This window comes from Trachurus japonicus, chromosome 24, assembly GCF_045865225.1.
Source record: "Trachurus japonicus isolate A0001 chromosome 24, Traja_1.0".
In the NCBI taxonomy this organism is placed as follows: domain Eukaryota; kingdom Metazoa; phylum Chordata; class Actinopteri; order Carangiformes; family Carangidae; genus Trachurus; species Trachurus japonicus.
The window spans coordinates 5,595,304-5,622,879 of record NC_140930.1 but is presented as its reverse complement, the minus strand read 5'-3'; the positions used below and the strand labels follow the sequence as shown (position 1 = coordinate 5,622,879).

Here is a 27,576-nt window from a genome sequence, read left to right as displayed (position 1 = left end):
CCAAAGTTTGGAGAGAGAGTGAGAGGCAGAGAGAGAGAGAGCGAGAGAGGGAGGGCGGCTCTCCTGACAGAGGAGTGGTGGGAGGGATGGAGGGATCATGGATGGAGGGAGGGGAAGGGGGAGGGGGAGGGGGGCTCTACTGATCCGGACTCCCCGGAGGAGGAGGAGGAGGAGGCGGTGAGAGGATGAAGATGGTACAACTGAGAAAAGCCGGGAGAGAGTTTTAACGCGTTCAATGAGTAAAACTACAGCGTACACTTCCGTTTAGGCCTTCAAAATAAATGTACCGGGTAAAAACCTTCATAATAAAACCAGTGAGGAAAATCACACTGGTCGGAAAAATCTAGGATCACTCAACATGTAAATAAGATGATAAAATGAAGAAATAGATGAATAACCAATAAAATGAGACAAAAAAAACAAAACAGGAAACTTAATGAATAATAATAAAACAATAAAAAACAGTTTTCAGTCAAGAAATAAACCTGAGATTTCAGATAAAAGTTTACACACGGATGATATTTATTAGCTCTTTTACAAGTTAATGAATTAATAAAAGGCCACTGTGCTGAGTTAACTGATCGGAAACTTACCAAATTATAAATAAAGTATTTATAATCAGAATGGAAAATGATCACTGAGTAATATCACATGTTGTGTATCGTGCTGGTGGACAGTGAAGTCATGTGACAGGGCTCACCTGTTGTCAGTCGCACACAGTGACTGTGTGTGTGTGTGTGTGTGTGTGTGTGTGTGTGTGTGTGTGTGTGTGTGTGTGTGTGATGAACGTGCAGTGATGAGCAGTGATAATGAGGCAGAGGTGAGCAGGAACAAAGAGACTCATTTGTTTGGAAACGTCACGGAGGATAAAAACTTCCTGTGTGATAAAGACACAGAGATCTGCACTGAGAGGAAGAGGAAGAGGAAGAGGAGGGTTCCTGTGATGAAGCAGCACAACGAGAAACATGACACAGTGACAGTGACTTTTCTCTCAATTAAAGGCGCTTTTCCTGTCTTTTATTTTGAAGTGTTGGCTTCCTCTGCTGTGAATGATCCAATAGAAATAGAGCAGATTTCAGAATAAATTACTCAGAGAAACCAAATCCTGCAAGTTGTTGGATGGTGGGTCCAGGTGGTGAGGGGGCGGGGCTTTGTTGTGACATCACAAAGTGACAGGAAGTCCTGACGGCTGGTTTTAAGGCTCAGTTTCTGAATACAGGCTGTGTGCATTTCTCTGTGGACTGAGGCTTTGATACTTTCACAGTATTAATATAGAACCTAGAGCTGCTTTATAATCACACTACACATGGACATCTACCTTTATACTGTATGGAGCTTTAATACAAACATCTACCTTTATACTGTATGGAGCTTTAATACAAACATCTACCTTTATACTGTATGGAGCTTTAACACAAACATCTACCTTTATACTGTATGGAGCTTTAACACAAACATCTACCTTTATACTGTATGGAGCTTTAACACAAACATCTACCTTTGTACTGTATGGAGCTTTAACACAAACATCTACCTTTGTACTGTATGGAGCTTTAACACAAACATCTACCTTTATACTGTATGGAGCTTCAACACAAACATCTACCTTTGTACTGTATGGAGCTTTAACACAAACATCTACCTTTATACTGTATGGAGCTTTAATACAAACATCTACCTTTATACTGTATGGAGCTTTAATACAAACATCTACCTTTATACCGTATGGACCTTTAACACAAATATCTACCTTTATACTGTATGGAGCTTTAATGTATTGGGCTTTTTATTGGGAGTTTTATTTTGTGGCTGCATCACTTCCTGTCTCCTACAGTGTTTATATGTGAACATAACACAAGGTGTCACTTTCTGCCTCGGGCCAAAGAGCCAACCTCACTGCTACAAAGGAAAAAAAGGAAAGAAAGAGAAAAAGAAACAATAAAAAAAGGGGGGAATAAAGAAGAAGGTGATGTAATGTTTGTAAAAAAAAAGAAAAAAAGAAAAAAAAGAACGACATGTCCCTGGAAGATGGATGGCTCAGAGAAAATCTGGTTTATGACGGAGGAGTGGAGAGAGAGAGAGAGTCACAGGTAGAAACAGAGAAAACAGGTGTTGAAGGTCAAAACTAAAAACGCTTGGCTGCGACATGTTGAACTGGACTCTGTTGAGTCTTCTACTAAAAATAGAAACAAGGGGACAGAGAGAGAGAGAGAGAGAGATGTGAAAAACAGATGATGGAAAATGATGAAGGAATATGGAGCAAGGTCAGAGAGAGAGACAGATGGACAGAGGGAGAGAAAGAGAGGGAATGAGTGAGAGACAGAGAGTGGGAGTAAGAGTGAGAGACAGAAAGAGAGAGAGAAACAGACAGAAAGAAAGAAAGAGACAGAGAGAGAAAGAGAGACAGAGAAACAGGCAGAAAAAGAGACAGATGGAAAGACAGAGTGAGATGGACAAAAAGAGAAAGAGACACAAGACAACAGAGAGTAAGAGAGACAAAGACAGGGAGAGAGAGCAAGAGACAGACAGATGGACGGACATGGGAATGTTTTTATCTTTTAAAGTTTGAGCAACATGAACGAAGAGAATCACGTCATCTGTTTTCACCTGCTCTTCCCTCTCCTCCTTTCTCACCTCCTTCTTCACCTCTTTCCTCACCTCCTCCTCTATCACCTCCTCCTCCTCCTCCTCCTCCTCTTCCTCCCTCCATCCCACCAGAGACCCGACTGAACTGTGACGATCGTGTGACGTAACTTTTCCCTCCAGGGACATTCACAGATAAAAATATTCAACATGTTGTTTTGGTCTGAGACGCGTTCCCACATGAAGCCCCATCATCATCATCATCATCATCATGGACCGATCAACACATTGATTTCTCCTGCTCTGCTGTGTCACTGCTGTTTTTACAGTGTCGTCTCATGAAGACGTAACTGAGTCTCAGTCCTGTTGATGTTTTAAGACACTTTGAACTTCAGCTTTGTAACTTCCTCTTCCTGAAGCAAACTCAAACCACATGTCCCGGCTCAGTGGGGTGGGGTGGAGAGGGGTGGGGGGGGGTCACTGCTGAAACCTGTTCAATGTTACTTAACACATGTGAAGCTTCACTGTTTCCTCTTCTTCTGTTTTATTTCTATATGAAGATCTAAAAAAAAACATCTCAGCGTAGTTTTCCATCTCCTCTCTGGAGCTCCAGTAACAACAGGTTGGTGTCAGCCAACCTGTTGTTGGCCTCTCTTCTTATTGGCTGACTGTTTTCTGAGTGATCCAATACAAATAGAGCAGATTTCATAGTAAAACACTCAGAGAAACCAAATTCTGCAAGTTGTTGGATGGTGAGTCCAGGTGGGCGGAGCTTTGTAACAGCTTTGTTGTGATGTCATAAAGTGACAGGAAGTCCTGACGGTTGGTTTTAAGCCTCAGTTATTGAATGTATTTCAGAATAAAACACAACAGAGTTGTTTTCGGGGTAAATGCAAAGCCAGTGCAGTGCCGAAAAGAGACTGCTTGCCGGAAAACTGCCCCCAACGGAAATGCGCGTTGGCGGTTTTGCATAAATTTACCTAGAAAACGACTCTGTCTCGTAACGTTCCATTTTTATTTCATAGTGTGGTGAATGTGCAGGTCACAACTTGTCCACGAGAGAGTTTTTGAGTTGTTAAACGGTGTATTTGATGCTGAGCAGCTCACGGCTCTGCTCCACCGTTCTAAAAACAGCTTGTACCGACAATTATAGGTATGGAACCTACTGCTACGACTATAGGGATTATGGCAATGGGCTAATTTGCCAAAATGTTGAAATATCCCTTTAAGTTTCATGAAATGGTGTCCACTTGGCGATGCGGCAAATGCTAATCCCTCGCCATGACATTATGTTTGGATTTTTGATGACTTTAACGAACTCATGAGCTCATGAAAATCAATACACACGGGGGACTCGCACATGGGCGCCTCTACATAGGCTTTTTGTTTTTTTTTGGAGTAGGCAGATGAAAATTGGTAGGCATAAAACAAATGTCCAAACGCAGAGAAAAGTCTCTTGCACCAACGGTCAAAACCAAACAGGAAGTCAGCCATTTTGATTTAAACGGTCAAATATTGGCGATTTCCACACCTCTTACTTAAACCAACCATTCCTAGGGATTTAATCCTATGGACTTCATATTTGTTGAGGCTCATCTCTATATGATGATGATGAAAAGTTAAAAGCATGTCTGTAAGTCAATTGGCATGGAAGCTGTAGCTCCCCACATCCAAACTGCTCCATAGTGCCCCCTTGTGGAAACAGGAAATGTAGTATTTTACACTGATATCCACTAATCCTACACTCTTGAATTCATCCACTTCATTTTATGGTAACAAACTGGCTACTTTTGATCCCTTGCCATTGAAAATCAAGATTTTATAACTCCATCATGCATTGTCCAAATTGACCATTTGATTTCTAGTTTTTCAGGACTGAGTTATTGATGATTAATGAATTGAACATATCAGTTTTCAGACGTGAAACAGTGATAGAACCAGTCAAGACTTATTTGATTTGCATTGTGATGATTTATTTTGATATGACATGACACCTGTTGCGATTTGAAATTACATTTTAAGACAGATGCATCATTTATTTCAGCAGACATCCACTTCCACTCTACTTGGAACCAGGAACCAGAAACCCACTGAAGGTGGTGTGGCCGCCTGATGCCCAAACATGAGCACCTGCAGGCGTGCGCACACACACCTCGTCCCCTTTCTGCAGCTCCAAGAACACGGCATTCCCTCCGTTGTCAGAATCGTCACCAGCTGACTTTCTATCCCCTGTCCCGACAACCGGCTTGTTGTACTTGGTCAGCACCAGCTTGGCGTTATGTTGTCCTCCAGCATGGTAGAAGAAGGTGAAGTAATAAACACCATCAATAGGTGCAGTGAACAACATATTGACACATGTATTAATCATGCGTTCAATCTGGTAACCAAACTACGACAAAAAATAGGCTTTTTTTTAGAGAAACAAATCATAGTTTCCTCTTCATTGCAGGAAGAAACTTATTGAGGCTATATTAACTCTTTAGTATCTTTTAACACAAGCCTCTATCATACACGGTCAAAGGACTGGCTCACACTGCAGGTTCCCTCTGTTAATATTGAATTTGGAAAGTCCAGTTTTTCTTACTGTTGCACCTGCAACCTGGAACAATCTGCAAAACCATCTGAAACTTACCACACTTCTATCAGTAGGACAATTTAAATCCATAATTGCATCTTATTTTACCTCCATCTGCTCCTGTTTTTAACTGGACATCTCTGTTTTCAATTTAACTTTGTCACTTTACTTTTTGATATTTCGTATTTCGGACATGCTTGTATGTCTCAAGCATTTTGTGTTATGTCTTGTCCTCAAATGTTCTGTGTTTTGTCTTGGCTATAAATGAGGTTGAGGAAAAGTTCTGTAGCTCAAATCAATCATGAATGATTAAGAACGTGGCTACATATGACATATGATGGACTTACCTGCACATGGACTGTAGGCCTCACCGATGTTTGTAATCACCTCGTTGTAATCAACTTGACAGTTTTTTCTCCGTTGAAGGGCCCATAGGCTCCATCCTCTTCCAGCTTAGCACTGAACACCACTGCCATTATGGTATTCTCTACAGAAAACAAAACATGTCAAGTCAGCATACAGAGAATCAGACATGTCATAACATAACATAACCCAACCACATATGTTCCCTTCTAGTTTTTGTGAGTACCCTGCTCTCAACATACTGCAGCTGGTGGCCTCACATTACTAATGGGCTCAATATCAGAACAGTTAAGTCTGTCATAAGCACACATGTATGCAACAGTTGGCACATGGAATCCACACTTTGCTGTTACCATTAACTCATTTAACTGGTATAACAAACCTGCAAATAGTCCTTGAGCACATCCTTCAGTCTTTAATTAGAAAATGTCACTCTACCTTTTGGAAGTTTTTCCTGGGTCTCTGTAGGTGGATGATGTGTGGTAGGACTTCTGGTAGTCTTTGCTCTGTCCTGAGTCCTGAAGTCGCTTTTATATAGTGAGATTTGGAGGCAGGTCAGTTGGCAACAATTCAAAGTTTTACCTCGGAATCAGTCTGTTGTTGAATTTCTTTGGAATTAAGCTTCATAATGGCAAAACCCCCCAGGGCTGTCAAGTCTTTATTCTGCACAGACGTCCTGATCTGTGAGTGTATTTGAGATAAGACAAGACATGATAAGATGAGGCAGTGTTTAGCTTAGGTTACAGTCGTCACTGCAGATCCCGCATCGAGCGGCCCTTTCCTGCATGTCACTGTCATTGTCATCATGTCATTATCTGTCCAAGGGACAGATACAGGAAATCTTTCCTGCCACATGCCATCACACTGTATAATAACAGCTGAAAAACTCTGGTCATAACTTACAGTCACTACGCACTTTATTTTTCTACACACAGTTACACACATTGCACATTTTCTACTTTGCACTAAAATTAACGCTGCCAATTTGTTGTTGTATATACTTTTGTACATCACATTTTATTTTATTTGCTATTGCTATTTTATTATGTATAGTTTGTTCTTTATATTTTACTATTTCATTATGTATAGTTCGTTCTTTATATTCTTATTCTTTATATTCTTATACTATATGTTGTTATCGTCACTGTGTGTCTGTGTAATGCTGCTGCTGCACTATAATTTCCCAGCTTGGGATCAATAAAGTCTATCTATCTATCTATCTATCTATCTATCTATCTATCTATCTATCTATCTATCTATCTATCTATCTATCTATCTATCTATCCATCCATCCATCTATCCATCTATCCATCTATCCATCTATCCATCCATCCATCCATCCATCCATCCATCCATCCATCCCCCCCCCCCCCCCCTCCTCCCCAATTCCTGTCTCTCTCTCGACTGTGCTCTCCATTAAAGGCAAAAAAAGCCCAGAAAATATATTTTAAAGATATGATAAGATAAACTTTATTAATCCCACATCAGGGAAATTCACTTGCCACAGCAGCAGAGCACATGATAAGGAATAAAATATATAGGCTAATACTTTTGTAATAAGTTATTACATAATGCACCAAATTATTACATTTTACATCTTTTTATAATAACTGGTGCAATATGTAACAATTTATAACAAAATGCAGCAAAGTTTATTACATATTGCAATATGTGGTGTTATTACATCATTACATAATGGGGTGCGACAGCATAAGCAATACTCAAATTAAAGGGATAGTTCACCCAAAATTGAAATTTCACTCATTATCTACTCACCCTCATGTCGACTAATGCCTGCCACACACATAAAGATAATCGGGCTGATTTTGCCCCGATTTTCCCCCTTCCGACCACGGACAGACACCGCCCGATTATCTTAAGGTCTTAAGATTATCTTATAAGATTCTCTTGTAGTGTGTGGTGTGTTAAGAGTCAAAATTCCCCCGACAATCGGCTCGGAAAACGTTCGGCGCCGATAATCGTAAGTATTAAACATGTTCAATATTTACGATTATCGGGGCCGACTTCGGTGGCCGTTTCAATCAAAAGTCATCTTGTGTGTGGGAAGCCGGTGTTGTGTGGAGAAGTGCCTGCTTACCGAGCTCTGCATGCTGCTCGCGGCAACAAGCCACTTCTCCGCACAGGACCGGCAACCTTACAGAGAGCCACAGTGCAGCCCTGGCATTACATGAGGTTCACACAGACATTCACGCATACACAGGAGATTTCCTGATAGCCGATAGCAAAGACAGTAGCGCTCGTAGCCGGCCACAGCCGGCAATACAGCAGCCATGTTTAAACGATCATGTGACCGCCGCTCACAGCCCGTCATGTGACAGCACGGCTCCCTATTGGACAGCCGCTTGACTGCTCGGTGTCCGGAGCCACAGACACACAGACACACACAGATGGGATCGTTGTAAAGGCTGAAGTGTCCCGCTTTCATTAAAAAAAAAATTACGTCTCTCTTATTGTCCATTCCGGAAATAGACCCGAAAGAGTAGCTACAACGACACCCCTGGTATCGCTGCTGATGCCGGATTGTTTTCTGACCAGAGGGTCAAGATTCTGAAAAATCTCAATGTGTGTGGTGTGTTGTGTTTGGAATATCGCAGCACACCACACACAATACGATCAAAACTGTTCAATCACAGATTTTTTATCTTCATGTGTGGGGTCTCTCACAGATAATAAATCGGTTGAGATTTATAAAATCTTTATGTGTGTGGCAGGCTTAAGGGGGGAGAAGTTTCAGAGTCCTCCGTGGCTTCTCTGAGTTACGGGGGGTCCGCGCAGCAGTATTTGTCCATATAACAGTTGCAAATGGATACCAACTGTCTTCGTAACAAAAAGACACACCAAAAAACATCCAAATACCTCCATGCTGCTCGTATGTAATGTCCGTCTTGTATTGAACCCCCGAAATTAAATAAAAAATGAAAATAAAATAAAAAAAAGTCTATATTTCAAGCTTGTTTTGTAGTGGGAGCTTCCTATGTTTGTTTATACCAGCTTCCTATCCGCTACAAACAAGTTTGAAAAATAGTCGACATGAGGGTGAGTAGATAATGAGTGCAATTTCAATTTTGGTTGACCTATCCCTTTAAAAAATAAAAAGAAAGAAAGAATTAATGAAAATCCTCTGTAGCATATAATCAACACGTTACTAATCATCATCTCAAAAGAAGATACCTGTCATGTTCAAAAGCGGTAAAAAGAAGTTGAGGGCTTTTCTAGTCCTACCCCCTTCTACCATTCATGTACTGTAATACTAATGGAAAATGAAAGTTCAATTTACTATGACAGTCCATGTCTGTCTCATTCAATAGCAGTCACGCGGTCATTGCCACACCCGTGCGGTGGTGTGGGGTTGCGAAGGCCCGATCATCGCTGCTTGCAGCTTTAATTTACCTTTACTTCTTGACCTTCTCTTTCTTTTCTCCTCAATTGAACTCGACAAAATGAAAAAAGTGAATTTGCAAACTCCTCAATTTGTCTGTTTCCTGTATTTTGATTTTTGATGTCCTTGTTTTTTTTAGTTTATTTCATAATCGGTCTTTCAAACACCAAGGTACAGTAAGGTAAATAAATACCATTGTTTTCTCAGTTTTTTCTTCTGGTTTTAAACTTAAAAAACAAAAACTGCCTCAAATCACAGGGACAAACGCTCAATTTCAAAGAGCTTCAAATTATCAATGATTATTCTGATCATTACTGATTAAGAAGCTAAACTTTCTCAGTCACGGTGTCAATAACAACCTGTTACATGTTGGTGAAACATATCAGACTCCTGTGTGTGTGTGTGTGTGTGTGTGTGTGTGATACCTCACTTCACTGCTCTTCATCTGATGTTTTTCCTCGGTCAGTGTTCATCAGGTGCAACAGCTGCAAACAACTGGAAAGTCTGAGGCAACATGAACTCACCACGGCCTCAATAAAAACCACAACACGAGTCGACATCTTTTCAAATGTTTTATTCAAATTCATCATCAACAGCTCTGATTCTGCAGTTCAGTGAAAACCTCAAACGTCCCAAAATGAAAAAAACAAGCTCAGAGAAACCAAAACGTTAAATAACTATAGAAAACTCCAGAGCAGCGGCCGCCTCGGAGACCGGATGTCGATATGTCCACACATTCACAACTAAACATCTGTCCAAACAGGAAGTGAAGGGACGCCACCTGTTGACACCCAAACACCCGACAGCAGTTTTATCTATTTACTGATTGGTTAGATTGTTGTAAGAAATCTGATTTTGTCTCATGTCTGAACTGATGAACACAAACATGACGAGGTTTTACACAAACGTGTGATCAGGGTTCGATTCCTTCACATCGAATGAATGAAAATCGAAGCTCTGAGTTGAGACGGTCAGTCAGTCAGTAAGAGATTTTAGATTTAAGATTGTGGACGTTTGTTATTTATCAGGATTAACTGACCTACAGACGATCTACGAGCCGATCCATCAGTCACCCATTTAACCCTTTAGTGTTTGATCTAAGCGTCTGACTTAAACCTTTAATTGATCTCACACCTGGATTCAAATATTTAATCAAACATTTTCTTCCAAACTAATTTTACAGTTGATTTTAGAAAAAAGAAAATCATTAACTCTTTTATCGACTGATACCGATCAATCGATTTCCTCCCTGTGGTGTCACTGAAGGTCGACTTCACTGGGTTTTTTTGCACAGAGCTTCAATTTGAAGGATTTCTCTCATGCTGTTAGTAAACTGTGTGTCAAATGTTGTGTGGATGTGTGTATTTTGAGTAACATTTGTATTTTCAATTCAAGACAGAATATTAATAATGAATCAAGTAAAGTCAATAGTGATCGATAATGAAGCTTTGATCAGCTTTTTTGGGGCTCTAATGATTGATCATGAGTCAGACGTCGACACAGAGACACAGACAGACAGACGTTGAGACAGACGTTGAGACAGACAGACAGACAGACAGACAGACAGACAGACAGACAGACAGACAGACAGACAGAGTGTCAGACACAGGCAGCCATTGTTACAGACTGATTTCCATCATGTCCTCCTCTGACGCTCAACAGCTCTCTTCACAGGGCGGCCTCAGAGAGTGTGTGAGTGTGTCTGTGTGTGTGTGTGTGTCCTCAGCTCGCTGTGGCCAGATCAGTGACAGATAGAGCGGTGCTGCTGGAGAGAGAGAGAGAGGGCGGGGGGGGGGGGGGGGGGGGGGGGGGGGGGGAGGGATGGATGGATGGATGGAGGGATCAGATGGGAGGAGGAGGAGGTGGAGGACAAAGGCTTCATTCTTTGCCGGTCGTCAGCAGCTTCAGAGCTTTCTGGAGGTTCTGGATCGCCGTGCCGACGTCCTCGTACTGCAGCGCGCTGCCCGCGTACTTGCAGTACTTCTGGGCCTTGGTGAAGTCCTCCGGGCCGAGCTGGACGCCGCCTGGAGGAGGGGGGGGGGGGGAGGAGAAGAGGCTGGTGAGACATCGGTTCAAACACAAAGAGTCAAAGTGTTCAACAGATGATCAATAACTAAAGATCAGTCCATGTTCACTCTGGATTTGTTTGGTTCATTAAATGTTTCATCTGTAAAACGTCGGAGGTGAAACCTGATCAGTTTGTATCGTTCACACCAGTCCATCAGTCAGCACTGCAGATTAATAACAGTCTCATTTAATAAATAATTTATAAACATGAATTAATTCATGAATGAATAATAGAATTTAAACAGGCTTTTATAAAATGCAGCACAGTTCTAGTTCGTCTCTGTAGTTTCCTTTTCAAGGCAAGGCATCTTCAATTATATACATGTAGCGCATTTCATACCAAGGCAACTCCATGTGCTTTACATAAAGACAACACTTTTAAAAGAACAGCATAAAACTTTTTTTTTTTTAAATGTAAAAAAAAAAAAAAATTCAAGCTGATTTTATTTTCTATTTCCTAATTAATCAATAATTTTAAATCATAAGATGATGTTGTCATGGAGACGGTGGTGTTTCCAACCCCCCGCGGATCAGAGCTGGTTCATAGCGACCGTTTTCTACGTCCTGTCGCCCTGACGACGATGACAGGAAGTGATGCGTCTCTCTGTGACACCAGACCACGTCTTCATGAGGAGGAACCTGATTGATCCGGATCAATAAACTCCTGACGACCCGTCACCGTGGCGACAACAGACCTGGTTGAACATGGATCATGTGGAGGAGAGATGCCATGCGACACCTGCTGTTGGAAAAGCTGAGATTTACTTCCACAGGACTTGGCGCTCCTTCATAGAGTTAGTGGCTGGGTAGTCTACACTCCCCTCCTCTTTTTCTTTTTTCTTTTTCCTCAACCATCATGTAAACTGTACGGCTGTACTTTTTTTTTTTCCCAAATGATTGAATGACTCTTAGTAACGGAAAGATGTAGCCTATAGGTAAACTGTGGTAATCTTATAAATTGCTTTCTTATTGTTTCTTATTATTATAATTTATTTTTATTTCGTTGTCTTGTTGTTGGTGTTTTTTGTTGTTTGGTTTTTTTTTTGTATGGTGTATTTTTATTTATTCAGTTATTTTTTTTTTTATCTGCGTGCTGTTTTATCTACTTTATTTCCCCCATTTTTGTAGTTTGTCATATGAGCGTCTTATGTGGGATAAAATAAAATAAAAATATATATATGAAAAAACAAGAACATGGATCTAAAAACAAAACAAAACTCCTCTCCGTTGCCGTTGAGAGAAAATTTCTAGGAAAATCTCTCCATTAAAACACTTGTGACCCGCGTCATGGAAACACCGCCAGCCCATAATCATCTGTCAGCACTGAGGGGATTGTGGGTAATTTATAAGAGAGAGAGCGAGCGAGCGACCTGCAGCAGAGCTCAGAGGTCACAGTGATGGGGAGTGTGTGAAGGCGGGACAGTCAGCGAGAGTGTGTGTGTGTGTGTGTGTGTGTTACCTTTGTCAACTCTTATTACTGTGGTATTTAATAAAGAGACTTCAGAGCCGTCCCTCAGAGACACACCACTCCCTGTGAGCTCATCAGGTCCACCACATGTCTCTCTCTCTCTCTCTCTCTCCATCTTCACTCTGACATGAACTCGTCAGATAAAACCGTCAGACGAGCTCCTTCTGTTCCTGTTCACCGCCACCACCACAGAGTGGTCATGTGACCTGAGACGCATCCATACCGGAGGACGAGGACCAGCAGGTGGCAGGACAGTAGATGTAGCGCCCCAAGTACGCAAGAAGATTCGCGAGATTTGAGTCGCGAGATTCCAAAATAACAAGTGCGAGTGCGAACCCTTGACCATGCGAAAAGTGTACAAGTCAAGACACTTAGGCCCAATCCCATTTCCCCCCTTGGCTCTACCACTTACCCCTACCCCTCCGTTTTGCGTGTTCACGTGTAGGGGTAGGGGTGTCCCAGTTCCCGTTAGGACAGAGGGGTAGGGGGAAGTGGTAGGGCTACATACCCCTCCAAACGGAGATTTTTCAGAGGCACACTCCAAACGGAGGGGTATGAAAAGTTTCCCAGAATGCATCTTGCAGCAACCAGCAGCGGTGGCTGTAAAACAAAAAGCTGTTCTATTTCTCACTGTAGCGCTGTTGTTACGTCACTTTATTAAGTTTTAATATTTTTTCTTGCGAGAAAGTAACTGTTTAGGTCCCAAATGTGCGGTTAGTTTATCCAAATGACGGCTGGTTAGAAGTTTGCTCCGACGTTTTTTGGGAGAAGTGAAGCTCCAGCAGCCGGTCTGCAGAGCTGCTCGGCCGGCCAAACTACGTCCTCGTCCCGGGGGAGAAGGCGATCGCTAATTAACTTATCCGCAGGTTTTTAGAGGTTTACCACCAGCTGGTTAAATTCTTTTTAGCATTTAAATGTTGGTCTCATTGACGAAATCTAACAATTGTGGCAGTAGCATTAGTTTATTTGAATGAAAAGTGAAGCTTCATGTGTGTATCAGACAGAGGAGCAGGCAGTGCTGCCTCTGGGCTCTGTACGGACAGAAATCACCACATTTACATCAGTAAATAAATGTTTTACAATGAACCAATCAGCCTGCATTAAGTTTAATCTTATTTTATTAAGTTATATGGTACACGGCTATTTGATTTCTGGCAAAAGCTCGCCGCATCAGCTTACGTAAAAGCCAGTGAGACTACGTGATGACGTATGTGATTGTTGAAGGGGTGTCCCAATTCGTAGGGATTGACTTTCTACCCCTACCCCTTGTAGCTCCATTTCAAGGGGCGAGGGGCAAGGGGTAGGGGTAAAAAAGAGAAATGGGATTGGGCCTTAAAGGGACAAGAAGGTGTTTGTTTTTCCCCTATGAGCCTCTGCACATAAAGAATGTTTTCATTGATCAAGAATGAAAGTCGGAGGTCAGAAGACGATCAGATACCGCCATAGTTCCGACCATAAACGGCAAACCAGCGGCGTTATTCCCATGACCCACCGCGCAGCATCTGGGAAACGGAAACTAGAAAATGCTGGGCAAGTCCACCACTAAATAATAATATCAAAATAACGATAAAGACAAAACAATATATTTATCGAAAATGGACCCATTAAAGGTATAATATGTAGGAATTCCCCCCATCTAGCGGTGCGGTTGCATATCTGAACGTATTCTTGATGTTGCATTCACCTGAAATCGGGCAGACGTCAGACAGACAACAGACGCTGCATGTAACAGGATAAACAAGCGTCTATAGTTGCGTTTCCATCCACCTTTTTTTATTTGCATTTTCAAAAATTGCGAATAAATACTTGAATGGAAACGCCAGAAATTCGAAAAAAGGCAGTAAATGCGCATAAAAGTTTATACGCTTGGAGGGGGTGGATTTGTCAGCGTATCGATTAAAGGAAATGCAAGTTTTTGTGATGGAAACAGATTATGTGAATTGAGCCAGAGTTTGTGGGTGAAGTGCTGCTGGACTTCACCCAGCGACGTTCAAACAAATGGAGAACGACGCGGTGTCCCAGCTCTCCTCTCTGCACCCCGCGACACAAACGTAACCCATAATCTTTTGTTTATGACGGTTAAGACTACACAAACACACGCCGTAACATAACGTATCCACCGCTACATTTATTGATTTTTCACCGGCTTCGTATGTAAACAGATGCACATGGGCAAGAGGAGCATAACCAAAACAGCGGAAAAGCGAGTGGATTTGCACAGTTCCCGACTGTCATTCTGTGTAATCTCATGTTACAACATGAAAACCTGCGTCTTCAAGTGCGGCCTATATAATATGTACAGTATTTTCTTTTAAAAGTTAGCTGGTGCGGCTTATACAGGTGCGTCTATAGTCCGAAAAGTATGTAAATTGTCCATGATGTTGAGTGTCAGATGAGTGTCAGCTGTTGGATACATTCACGCTCTCTTATGACGTAATCTCACAGCGCACTCCTCCTAATCGCAAAACACTAATGAATGGAAACGGGCATAAATTTGCTTTGCTTTTTGCGCATTTTTACAAAATCCGCTTTTAAATTCGATACGACTTGGATGGAAACCCAACTTATGTAAACAAGTGGTCCGCCAGCACGTGGCAAAACAATACAGGCGTGACAATATGTTGTCATGGTGATGTCGTATTGTTTACCTGACCCACGTTTTACCGTCTTTCTCTCGTGGAGTAAAATGACATCCGGTTGGTTTGCCGACGGCCGTCTGCCTGACTGCACCTGAATGCAACACCAGTGCCTCCGTCCTTCCTCACACTACACAGTGGTGACAGTTTTAACAGGCGCTACCTGGAAAACTTTCTCCCCGAGCCGACAGCTCTGCTGAGTTTCCGTGGTTACCTACGGTCACGCTGCCACTGAATGTAAAAAATGTTGATGCAACATGGCCGCCTCGGTTCGGTGCGCCCCCCCTTGTATATTTGTAACGACTTGTAACAACTCATTCTAAGGTACGAGAAAGCTTTCATTTGTATGCAGGTGTGATTTGACTTCAGTGAAATATGTATTTATGAAAGCAATATTTGATTTTTGCTAATAAAAAGCCAAATAAGTTACATACTGGGGCTTTAACAAGTGGGTAACGTAGATTCATCCACATTAATATGAGACTCTTTCATAACCAAAAGCAAACTCCTCGTTGTCCCTTTAAAATGACCCATAGTCAAGCACTTACAAACTCCAAGATGGTTTTCACAGCTCCTACTTCCTGAATTTAGGTGGGCATCTTTATTTCATCATGTCCACCACTATTGGATGGAGTGATTATCAGGTGCCTGATTCATCACTTCACCTAATAGTAAAGGACAGGAAATAAAAATGCCCACTAAAGTAGGAGCTGTGAAAACCAGATTGTCGATCTAAAAACAGCTTGCACCAAACATTAAAGGTAATGAACCTACTCCTATAGGGATTATGCAATAGGCAAATTTTCTAAATGTTGAACTATCCCTTCAAATATTGTGACACTGGACTGAGTCCAGCCATGTGGTTTTTATTCTCAATATTATGGTTTGTTTGTTAGAAGTTGGTTTCTACTTGTTTATTACGTGTTGTGTGTTGGAAACAGGGAGGAGTTGTGATGCTAATCCTCTATATGTGTGTGTGGTTCAATGCAAACAGCCCTCACACTATGTTTCTTACTTTACATAATTCAAATCTCTGTGGATACGAATCAGATAAAACTCCACTTCCACTGCCAAACACACACATACACACACACTGCAGCATTCAAATGAAAACAATGGGGAGAAAAAAACCTAATTTAATATGTTCTATGGTCTGTTTTGTTTTGCTTTCCAGTGTGTTACATCATTTTCTTTTTGTTTTTCAGATTAATTATTGATCAGTTTTCTCTGGCGCTCTGCGTATCTGTGTGAATGAATGAACTTTAACCTAAAAAAGAAGCTTTTTTTTATTTATTTATTTTTTATAAGCTCAGTGTTTCTGCAGCTCGTCAGTCCTCCACCCAGCAGAGTCTCTGGAGGAAACACTATAGAAAACACACAGAGCCGATCCACCCTTCTCCACATACAGGACTGCAGTGTGTAACACAGGAATGCAGGACTCAGAAGAAACCTCCTGGCAGACCCGCGTCCTGAAGAGACGGCAGCTCAGCTCTGCTCTGATTGACTGTCAGAGGACACCGCTTCTCCTCCGTCTTTCCCTTTATTGCTCCTTTCATCCCTCCCTCCTCTCTGGTTTCCTCTCTGAGGACGGTGAAAGTCTAAACCAGGTTGTTCCACACCTCCTCGTATCCTCTTCTTTTGTCTGCGCGGCGATGCGGTGAGCATGTGAACACCTGACACCAGAGGTCCGACGCCACATCAGCTCGGACTCGCCTCATCATGAAGAGGGTCAGAGGTCAGAGGTCACGGACCAGCTAAACTAAACGCTGCCTGAAACTCAAAATGTTTCCTAAAACGTCTTAACACTCGTTTCTTTCAATCCTGCAGCCACAAACTGAAAGTTTCTACCAACAGAAAAGAATTTGAGAGTTTTTCCAACATTTTAATGATTAAAAAAAAAAAAGTATTTAAAGGGATAGTTCAACATTTTCGCAAATTGGCCCATTGCCATAATCCCTATAGTCATAGCAGTAGGTTCGTTACCTTTATTTGTCGGTGCAAGCTATTTTTAGAACGGCGGAGCAGAGCCATGAGCTGCTCAGAGCTACGCTACGGAGGCTCATGGACTGATCCATGAGGCTGTACATTCACTTCGATCTAGAAAACAAACACAGAGCAACAGTTCAAAGTAATGTTGAAACTGCTCAGAGCTACGCTGCGGAGGCTAAGGGGATTTCTTGGTTTCCCTCATCAAACTCATCAAATACACAATCCAACAACTCCAAAACACTCTGGTGGACAAGTTGTGACATTCACCACGCTATGAGATAATAACAGAACGTTACCAGACAGAGTTGTTTTAGAGGTAAATTCATGCAAAACCGCTGATGTGCGTTGCCTTCAGGGACAGTTCTTCATCAAGCAGTCTCTGAATTTCCCTCTAAAAATAGCTTGCACCGACAATTAAAGGTAACAAACCTACTGCTATGACTATAGGGATTATGACAATGGGCCAATTTGCCAAAATGTTGAACTATCCCTTTAACAACATTATTCTACACATTTATTTTCATTATCACATTTATTCTTTCATTTTACTCATGATTTGTCGACTTTGCTTGACAGGTGGAAGCCACAGCTTTACAGCTTTGTATATGTAACTAATCACCAGCTCGACTGTACAAGTCAGCTATATTAATATAAATATTAATCGTCTATTGATTATATTAGAACCGATAATGATTGGTAACATGTACATGTCACTGTGTTGATAAGTTGTGAACATCCCATCCTCCACTCCTCCTTTTAAATCACGAGTTATTAATTTTACTTCGACGCCATCCTGTCGTCTTTTCTCATAATCTCTCTCTCTCTGTTTACACAGGCCTCTCTTCTTCTCTCTAACATATTTTTCTTGTCCTCTCCCTCTTCACAGTCGACCCCTCGATTCCTGTGTCTTTGTTGAATCTCTCGTCTCTTTCGCTTCACGCTCACCTCTAAATATATCTTACATCACATCTGTTTGGTGCTTTATTGGCTTTATTTCTGCAAAGCACTTAAAAGCCTGTGAGCATAAATCAGACATGTTAGTTAGTGTAATAAAAAAGAAAAGGAGCTGCCAGGATTAATAAAAGTGTTTCTGAAATGAAAAAAGCAGAATAAATGTATGTCATGAACGTTCTTTCATTTCTTCGACTGCATTTAAATGTTTTATATTTAAGTTAATGATATGCAACTGATTCTATATGGAGTCATCTTTTCTCCATCTATACAGTCACACTCATTCATCTTCTCCTTCATCATCATCATCATTCTTCCCTCCCTCCCTCCCTGGAGGACTCTCTAACTTGAACCATCCCTCCTCACTCTGCTCTGCAAACACAACATGAGCCTCGGACCGGCTCAGGACACGTTCTCCATATCAAACACACTCCTTTCATTTATCCAGCTGCAGGTCACAGCTGGAAGACGACGGACGACGGCGACCAGAACAAAACTTGTGGCTTTTCTGTTCATGTTTCAACCCAAACTCACGCTGCGCATCACAAACTAGTTTTGTCCCGTCGAAGGTCTAAAACTCAGACGGAAACTGTTTCCAGAAACAACGTCTCAGTTTCTCTGGTTAATCCTCAGACGTTGCTCTGAACAGTTTTCATTGGACCTTTTCTTTCTCCATGTGAAACAGTCCCAATGAAAACTGTTGTGTGGATGTTGATGATCACCGCTGAGACCTCACGTCCTCACAACTTTGGCCAAAGTCAAACCAGAACCATGTGCGCGGGTCAGGAACAACGATGGGAGATCTGAGGTTTTATGATCGGAGGTGAACCGACGCTCCGTCATGAGTCAAACCTGGAAACCCAAGTTGGTTTGACTCTGTTGTGACAGTTAATCAACCGAATCCTCCTCCTTAACACAAACTCTCTGTTCAAACAAGTCGCCTGTGGTGAAGAAGAATCAGACCGATCTGGATTTGTTGCATCAGGCTTCGTCCACACTGTCACTGTTTCATTTTAAAACCAAAACCACATCAGTCCAGACCACAATTTTCGCTCCGTTATCAGAAACAATCAAAAAGGGACAACGAGGAGTTTTGGAAAGCAAGGTGTTTTCACACTACATTTCCCATGAGCCTCCGCGTGCACGGTGAAATTCTTGGACCAGCACAAGACGGACGAAAGCGAAAACATTTGCCAAGAATGTTTTCATTCATCAAGAATGAAAGTCGGAGGTTGGAAGACGATCAGATACCATCGTAGTTCCGACCATAAACGATGCCACCAGCGTCCGCGAAACTGGAAGTAATTCTGGGCCCGTCGACCACAAAATAATAACATAACGATAAAGACAAAACCATATTTATCAAAAATGGACCCATTAACAAGTGGGTAATGGAGATTCATCCACATTAATATGAGACTGTTTTTATAACCAAATACAAACTCCTCGTTGTCCCTTTAATATCTCACCTGCAAACACATCAGACGACCATTGATGAGCACCATGCTGGTGTAAACAGGAAGTGGAGTCTTTACTCTGCAGGTGTTGGAGAAAATACAACGAATGGCAACAGCAAAGACCTTAAACGCAGCATTTCACTCCACAACAGAGTCAGAAGGTTTGTCATGTTGACCAATCAATGATAAGACCCAATCAGAAAGTATATGTCTGCTGTCTACATCCAAAGATCTCGGCCTCTACAACTCAGCCTGGAGTTTCCAGAGGTCGACACAGCAGAGGTGATGTGTTTAAAGCCGCTGAGTATCAGAGGATTAGTCAGTGTTCAGTGGAGCGACGGACGGGGACAAAACCAGTGACTTTGAATGCAGCGCGGTTATTCCATCTGCTCTCCGACGGCCTCCAGCATGAATAACAACACTCGACTCTTTCAAAGCTTTGCTGAGAATGAAGAATGAACCGGTGAAGTCTTTTACAGACGACTTCTAACAAATGTAATGATGGGAGTGTTGGGGACGACGTGTCTGAAGCTTCAGTCTGGATCTAAACGCGGGAGTGACGTGAACCGTCCTGAGGTTCACCATCAAAGAGGCCAGAGCCGGTGTCATTTTAAACCTCTGGCTGACGAGCGGCCGGACTACCACTCAGCTTCTTTGTGATTCTGTTTGTTGGCTGGTTTACGTGGTGAACGCTGGTTTATTTCAGGCTGCGCCACCGCTACAAACCTGACTTTTCCTGCCACGAAAGCAGCGAGGGAGGAATCTACAGAATCGCACATGAAATAATGATGAGATGAGTGATTTTTTAACTTCAACGTTAACACGGTGAGACCCTGTAAAGGAGCTCTGAGGGTCCCAGCGCCGGCCGGCCGTCCGGCACAAAGAGCAGAGCTACAGATAACGCCTCTGTTGGCTTCATAACGATCGTAAAAACAACGTCCGCTGCTCTTAAAAAACGTCCCGGAGAAGACCGGGAAGAAAGAAGGAAGAAAGATTGAATGATGTTGCACCATAAGCCTCTAATCCCTTGGCTGATTTCTCTTCTCTCCCTCTCTCCAAAAGCTGGAAAAGAGCGGTGAATGTGCCGACTGCGTGTAGTCTAGTCCCAGTGATGGGAAGAGAGGAGGAGGAAGAGGAGGAGGAGGAGGAGGAGGGAAACCAGCGGAAAAATGAAGTGAGAAATGTTGGCAAAGAGACGACAGAGCAGACGGAGTATTTAAAAAGATGGTAAATATAAGAAAAATGTCATCTCTCTTCATCACTGCTGTTTAGTTTATTGTCAGAAAGTGTTGAAAAACGCTGATTACCCCCCCACCCCAAAAGATCCTCAATCAAACTCACAGCAGAAACAAACCTTTTTGGCGCTTCCAGAAATGCAGCATCTTTATACTTTATTTACAGGATAGCCCCTTGAGATGTACCATCTCATTTTCGAGGGGGTCCATCTAATCAGAAGGACTCTGTTCCATCAGGACATGACTGGTAAATAAAGCCATGTTGTCGTTGTTGTTGTTGGATGAGAAGCTGCTCTCTGCTGGTTTTACCGTTGGATGTAAATCAATTAGCTGATCAATTAAACTAGCTCAATTAAACTTGATCAATCTGTTGTTTATCGTCTCCACACACATTTTAAAACAAAAGATGAAAACCTACTTTTTCATTTTATTGTTATTATTTGATCAGCCAGCCTCTCCTCTGTGTTTCTGCTGTTTCTATTGGTTGATACAAATGTGTATTCAGCGTTGGTTCATATACTACACTGTCTGTGAACGTCACACTCATGTAGTCTCACTCTGCGTTTTTAATAATTTGTTTTTATTTCATGGATTGCAGCACTTTCTGTTGATTCTAATTTGTTCCTTGTTTTATGTTTTATGTCTTGTTTTGACAGTTCAAATTGTGATGGATGTTTTAACTCTCCCGGGTATCAATAAAGCAACTTGAACCTAATGGCTGAGGAAGAAAAATAAAACACATTTAAACTGTAGTAAAACTTTTTCACAGACAACAACCGACTCTCCGGCTGCAGAGACAAATCTGTTCAGTCACTAAATAAATCAACACAGATCAGCTCAGACTCAGATCAGCTGAGTTAAAGGCTGATGGTCATTGACGTTTTATTTCTCCTCTCATGAACAGAAAAAGACAGAAAACACTTCCTGCTTCATCTGCCTTTTTCTGTTCAGGCTGCAAACCAGTTTTTATTTTATTTATATCTATATTTATATTTATCTCCATGGACTGAAGCTGAATAAATCCCTCAAACAGACTCGTCTTCATTTTAATTGTTCAGGCCACCAGGCAGGAGTGGACTCGCCGGCGTCCCACGGTTTATCGGACACGACAGCTGAGATCAAAGGAGGAAAAAAAAAAGCTGCTTCTGCTCTTTCTCTGACTTTGCGGTTCAGTCTGAATGGTGTGTTGAACAGAGGCTGAATTATTCATCTCACCTGTTTATCCAGTCAAAGCTGCTGCTGAGTGTCCACTATCATCACTGGAGAGGAGGACGAGGGGCATGTGGTGCTGAAATCCTCCAGGGTGGAACTCAAGGAGGATTTTATTGTGTGTAACTTCAGATTTTACTCCTATGTTACATACATTATTAACACAACTGGATTAGATGTGTTTGTTTTTTTTAATCAACTACACAGAAGAAGAGCCACCTGTGGTTTTGTGTTTTTATAAATCCCAGCACTTCCTCATCTTTACAGAGCGAGTACCTGAGTCTGGACTGAATAAAACCAGCTGCATTAAAAACTGATCCAGTACATTAACCCTGCAGCATTACTGCTTGACCCACTCTATTTAACAAGTGTGTGAATGAATGAATGAATGATACTATTAAACACAAACAGTGGTAGTGATTGAAAGTTAGACAGAACAGTTAAATATAAGAGAGGGATTGAAGTATTACACACTTTATTTTGAAGAGGAACAGCATCAGTGTAATAGTGCTGGTTAAATCACTGACTTGTAACTAGTTCCAGGGAGAATGGAGGCTCTCTGCCTTCCACCTAGCGTCTCTTGGCTGAAAACCAACCTTGTAAGATCAGAGCCTCCGACCCGGTGTCCCAGCTCTGGTCTCGCCAGAAACCTGGTCTGCTGTACGGCACTACGACACAAACACGCCCCGGTATCGCAATCTCTTGTTACCGTTACCAACCTTTGCAGACAACGCTCCATGGATTGCCTTCTCGCCGGTTTTTACCAGTATGGTATATGAACTATAGTGGGGGCTCCCCGCCAAAACAAAGAGTAAAGAGTAAAGTACAAAAAGAAGATGGAGTCTCAGCCATCATGACTTCAAAAGATCACGCAGGACGGACGTGGAAAAAGACAAGAAAAAGACAAGAGTCTAAAGAAGAGCATGACGGAGAAGAAAGGTTTTAAAGGTGGAGGAGCTGAGGAGAGTAGAGATCAGTCTGCTCATCTTCTCCTACGTCTGGTCAGGGTTTATGGGATTAAAGGGAAGTGAAGGAGAAGTGTGTGTGTGTGTGTGTGTTCTTACCCTGCTGCTGGGCGTTGAGCAGTGTGGGGTCGACGGTGGGCAGCGTTCGAGGCGTAGGCACTGGTTTAACAGCTTCTGCGGGTCGACACAGACACGTCACATTAAAACCTCTTTATACTCAGCTGTCACACAACAAACAGTAAGAGTCACACAGCTGGATTTATGCTTTTATTTTGAAGGAGGAGGTCCAAGTCGAGTGGGGATCAGGTCCATGAGAAGTGTATTGACTTTTACTGCTTTTCTAGCCGTCATCTATCCAACCTGTGTGATGTCTCAGTGGAAACACAGGAACTAAAAGTCCAGGTTCTTTTCTGACCCAGATAGTTAAAGAACCAAATGTTTTATCTTGTTCGACTGTAAATGAGAAAAAAAAAAAACTTGAAAATATGATTCTTCTCATGAAAAGTGAAAAGAAAAATTGACTCAGTTGGAAAGAAATCAAATAAAAATACATCTGAGCCGTTTGCCCTTCACCCCAGACTTTGGGATTAAATCTGATTTTCACTCGTTATTTATCCCTGAAAGTAAAAAAACATCAATGAATTACAGGATTTATTTTTCTAACAACAGTTGTAGATGATCAGACGTTCAGACGGGAACCAAACGCTGTTTGTGTTGGAGTCAGACTCTCGCTCACGTCTCTTTCCCACGCACTGAAGCCAACACACGTTTCCCCTCCGCTCTCATGTGATTGATAACACTCATCGACTATCGGAGCGAACACACACCTCGTCTGACCGCGACTGGGCCGGCACCGGGTCGGCCTCCTTTGGCAAGCCATTTTAACATCTAAAAGCCAGACTGGATATGTGTTGCAGATATCTGTAATTCAGTTTTGCCTAGTCACAAAGAACATTTCAGATATCCACGACTTCATTCTTCCTAGGAGAAATGACGTTACTTTCGACATTCTTGTGTATGGGCTTTGTCATTACAGATACCTACAATTCAGTTGCAGCCATCCGCTATGTGAATTACGGATATCTGTAACTGAATTACGACTATTACTAATTCCAGTTTGAGATATCTACAATTTGATTCTGACTAGTCATAATTCCAGTTCAAGATATCTTTAATTCACCTCATTTAAAAGGTATAATATGTAGGAATTCCCCCCATCTAGCGGTGCGGTTGCATATCTGAACGTATTCTTGATGTCGCATTCATGTGAAATCGGGCAGACGTCAGACAGACAACAGACGCTGCATGTAACAGGATAAACAAGCGTCTACGTAAACAAGTGGTTAGGGTTAGAGGCAAAACAATACACATGACAATATGTTGTCATGGTGATGTCGTATTGTTTACCTGACCCACGTTTTACCGTCTTTCTCTCGTGGAGTAAAATGACATCCGGTTGGTTTGCCGACGGCCGTCTGCCTGACTGCACCTGAATGCAACGTCAGTGCCTCCGTCCTTCCTTCCAGATATCTTAAATTAAGATTTGACTATTGGCAAAATGACGTTGTAGATACCTCAAACTGAAATTAGGAATAGTTATAACTCAATTACAGATATCCGTAATTCACATAGCGGATCTCTGCAACTGAATTGTAGATACTGTATCTGTAATGACAAAAAAACATGAATGGCAAAAATGACGTCATTTGTCCTAGGAGGGAAGAATGTAGTTGTGGATCTAAAATGTTCTTTTTGACGAAGCAAAACTGAATTACAGATATCTTGAATCAAAAATCCAACTACTCAAAATGTAATTACGACAAGTCAGAAAGACGTTGTTGATATCTACAATGTCAATTCCGGATAGTTAAACGTAGCTTTTAAATATTAAATCCTCCTGTCCTATTCAAGCGCCAACAACACAAGTGTTTGTGGGAAATGGTGTTTTTGTGCTGCCAGTGCTTTGTGCAGAAACTTGTGTTACCCACAATGACCCGAAATGGCTCGATTACTGTGTGTGTGTGTGTTTCCTGTGGCCCTGCACATGAATTCAGGAGGAGGCAGAAAACGCTGTTACATAACCCTTTGTCTTCACACACTAATCTGTCACAGGGGAGCCATCAAGTCTTCTCACGTTCATACTGTACACACACACACACTCATTACTCAATACGTTCATATCAACCTCCCAGTGGTCACACACTATTACTGCTGAACTTTACACACACTCTGGGGCGTTAAATCTGGCCACAGATCAGATCTGAACGTCCTCACTCATCCTTGCACTCTCCAGAGGACGTCTGCAAACATCAGCGCACACACACACACACACTTACACGCTCACACACACAGTCGGACCACTTGCTGAAGAGTGTGTGAGGGAGTGTGTCGACTGGCTGTTATCAGTGAAGATCAGAGATGATAAAACAGAGCGATGAGTAAAGAACGACTTCATCACACAGTTAATAATCAGATAAAAACCACAGGCAGGAAATATTACTGCACTTAGGAGTGTGTTAGTATTTAAATCATTGTGCGTTACAGCGCCAATAAAACACATTGTTGTACTGATGGAAATCAAAGATGAGTGAACAACATTAACTCCAACAACGAGTTCTTCAGACTGAACACTGGTCTCCTGGAGTGACTTCAGCACTGTGGACAGCGTCAGAGAACCCGTCCATTTGTCTCAGATCTGGACAAAAACGTAGAATTAGATGAATACTTCATCACTAACCTGCTGAACTAGTCTCTTTGCTGAAGAAACTGTCCATGGACAATCAACGTGTCACATTTTAATGAGTGAGTCATATCCTCATTAGACTAGATTGATTAGATTAAACAATTATATGATACAAAACCTTTTTTTTAATCCCAAGGAAAAATTGTTAATTTGAAAAAAATAAATAAATAAAAACAAATTGTGACACATTTTTTGTGAGTAAAACAAATTCCTTTCCTCTATTGAAGGAGAAAATGTGACTGAAGACTCATTTCAGCTTCATTCGTCCTTAAAGGGATAGTTCAACATTTTGGCAAATTGGCCCATTGTCATAATCCCTATAGTCATAGCAGTAGGTTCGTTACCTTTAATTGCCGGTGCAAGCTATTTTTAGAACGGTGGAGCAGAGCGGCGAGCAGCTCAGAGCTACGCTACGGAGGCTCATGGGATTTCTTGGTTTCCCTCATCAAACTCATCAAATACACAATCCAACAACTCCACAACACTCTGGTGGACAAGTTGTGACCTGCACATTCACCACGCTATGAGATAATAACACAACGTTACCACACAGAGTTGTTTTAGAGGGAAATTCATGCAAAACCGCTGATGCGCGTTGTCTTCAGGGACAGTTTTTCATCAAGCAGTCTCTGTATTTACCTCTAAAACAACTCTGTCTGGTAACGTTGTGTTATTATCTCATAGCGTGGTGAATGTGCAGGTCACAACTTGTCCACCAGAGCGTTTTGGAGTTGTTGGATTGTGTATTTGATGAGTTTGATGAGGGAAACCAAGAAATCCCACGAGCCTCCGCCCCTCCACCTCCGTAAAAATAGCTTGCACCGACAATTACTTTTTAAAGGGTAAAAAAAAAAAAAAAAAAAAAAGTTGAACTATCCCTTTTGGGTTCATACAGATGATCAACATGTTCACCACCATAATTAGCCACAATGCTAATAACCAGAAGCTACAACCACGGCCGCTGTGCTCCGTACCTGAAGGTGGCGGCAGCTCGGCTGGAGTGTTGGCCGGAGCGTGGGCCCCCGGTGGGATGTGGATGTTGTTGTAGTTGGTGGTGGGGGGACCCGACGGCCCCGATCCTGGACCCGGAGTGAAACCTATCCCCGGGGCGGGACCTGGACCCAAACTCTTGTCCTGGTCCTGGTCCTGGTCCAGGTCCTGGTAGGAAGGAGCTCCCCTGAAGGAGCCGGAGGAGGAGGGGCCGGGGCCGGAGAAACCCTGAGCTCCAAACTCATCTATCAGAGAAGACAGAGCAGAAGAAAAACATGAACGTTACAACGGTTTTCTCCTCTTTTCTCTCCGTGGCTGGTCCATGAGCTCCTTCTTCTGGTTTCTAAAAGCCAAATTTAAAACAACTGAAAATATTTAGCTAATGACTAAATTCTCTGTGGAGCGTTCAGGAGAATTTTTTGGGGAAGAAAGTAGTTCCAGTGAAACCAGTTGGAAGTTTTCTAAGCCACTGTAGCATCGCTGCACAGCTCCTGGTCTTCTCTATGATCTCCAGTTGTTCACTAAAAACCAGAAACATCTGGTTCTGTTCTGGTCGACGGCTAAGAAACAAATGGACCAATCACAACCTTGTAGCTGGGACTGAGCCTCCTTCACTTTATGTTTGTGGTTGTAACCAATCAACTGATCAGTAACCAGTGTTGGGCACGTTACTTTTAAAAAGTAATTCGTTTTAGTTACTAGTTACTTTCCCCCAAAAGTAACTGAGTTAGTAACTGAGTTACTACATTATAAAGGTCACTCAATACCAGGGAAAGTAACTATTGCGTTACTTTTTTATACAATGCCTTAATGTCAAATTACTTGGACTTGCCACCCTAACCCCCCCAACCCTAACCTCCAATTTATCTGGAACCTGAGTGAACTAATTAATTAGACTTAAACGGGCGTATTATTATTTTGTGAGGGGACTTACGGTGTATTTTA

General features: G+C 42.1%; 1 protein-coding gene across 3 annotated transcripts in view; it reads right to left on the bottom strand.

Annotated features, from left to right (window-relative positions):
* Positions 1-10,319: 10,319 nt before the first annotated feature.
* vta1 (vesicle (multivesicular body) trafficking 1) overlaps positions 10,320-27,576 on the bottom strand; it is an 80,417-nt gene continuing 63,160 nt past the window's right edge. Inside the window, exons 6-8 of one of the 3 annotated variants that reach the window (XM_085770924.1) lie at positions 26,616-26,876; positions 22,998-23,072; positions 10,320-10,945 (exon numbers count right to left, since the gene is read on the bottom strand). In XM_085770924.1, the coding sequence (XP_085627050.1) occupies positions 10,800-10,945; positions 22,998-23,072; positions 26,616-26,876 (482 nt within the window). In that variant the 3' untranslated portion in view covers positions 10,320-10,799. Of the gene's footprint in view, positions 10,946-22,997; positions 23,079-26,615; positions 26,877-27,576 lie in introns of all 3 variants that reach the window. The other 2 variants (XM_085770925.1, XM_085770926.1) reach the window with 2 other exon arrangements.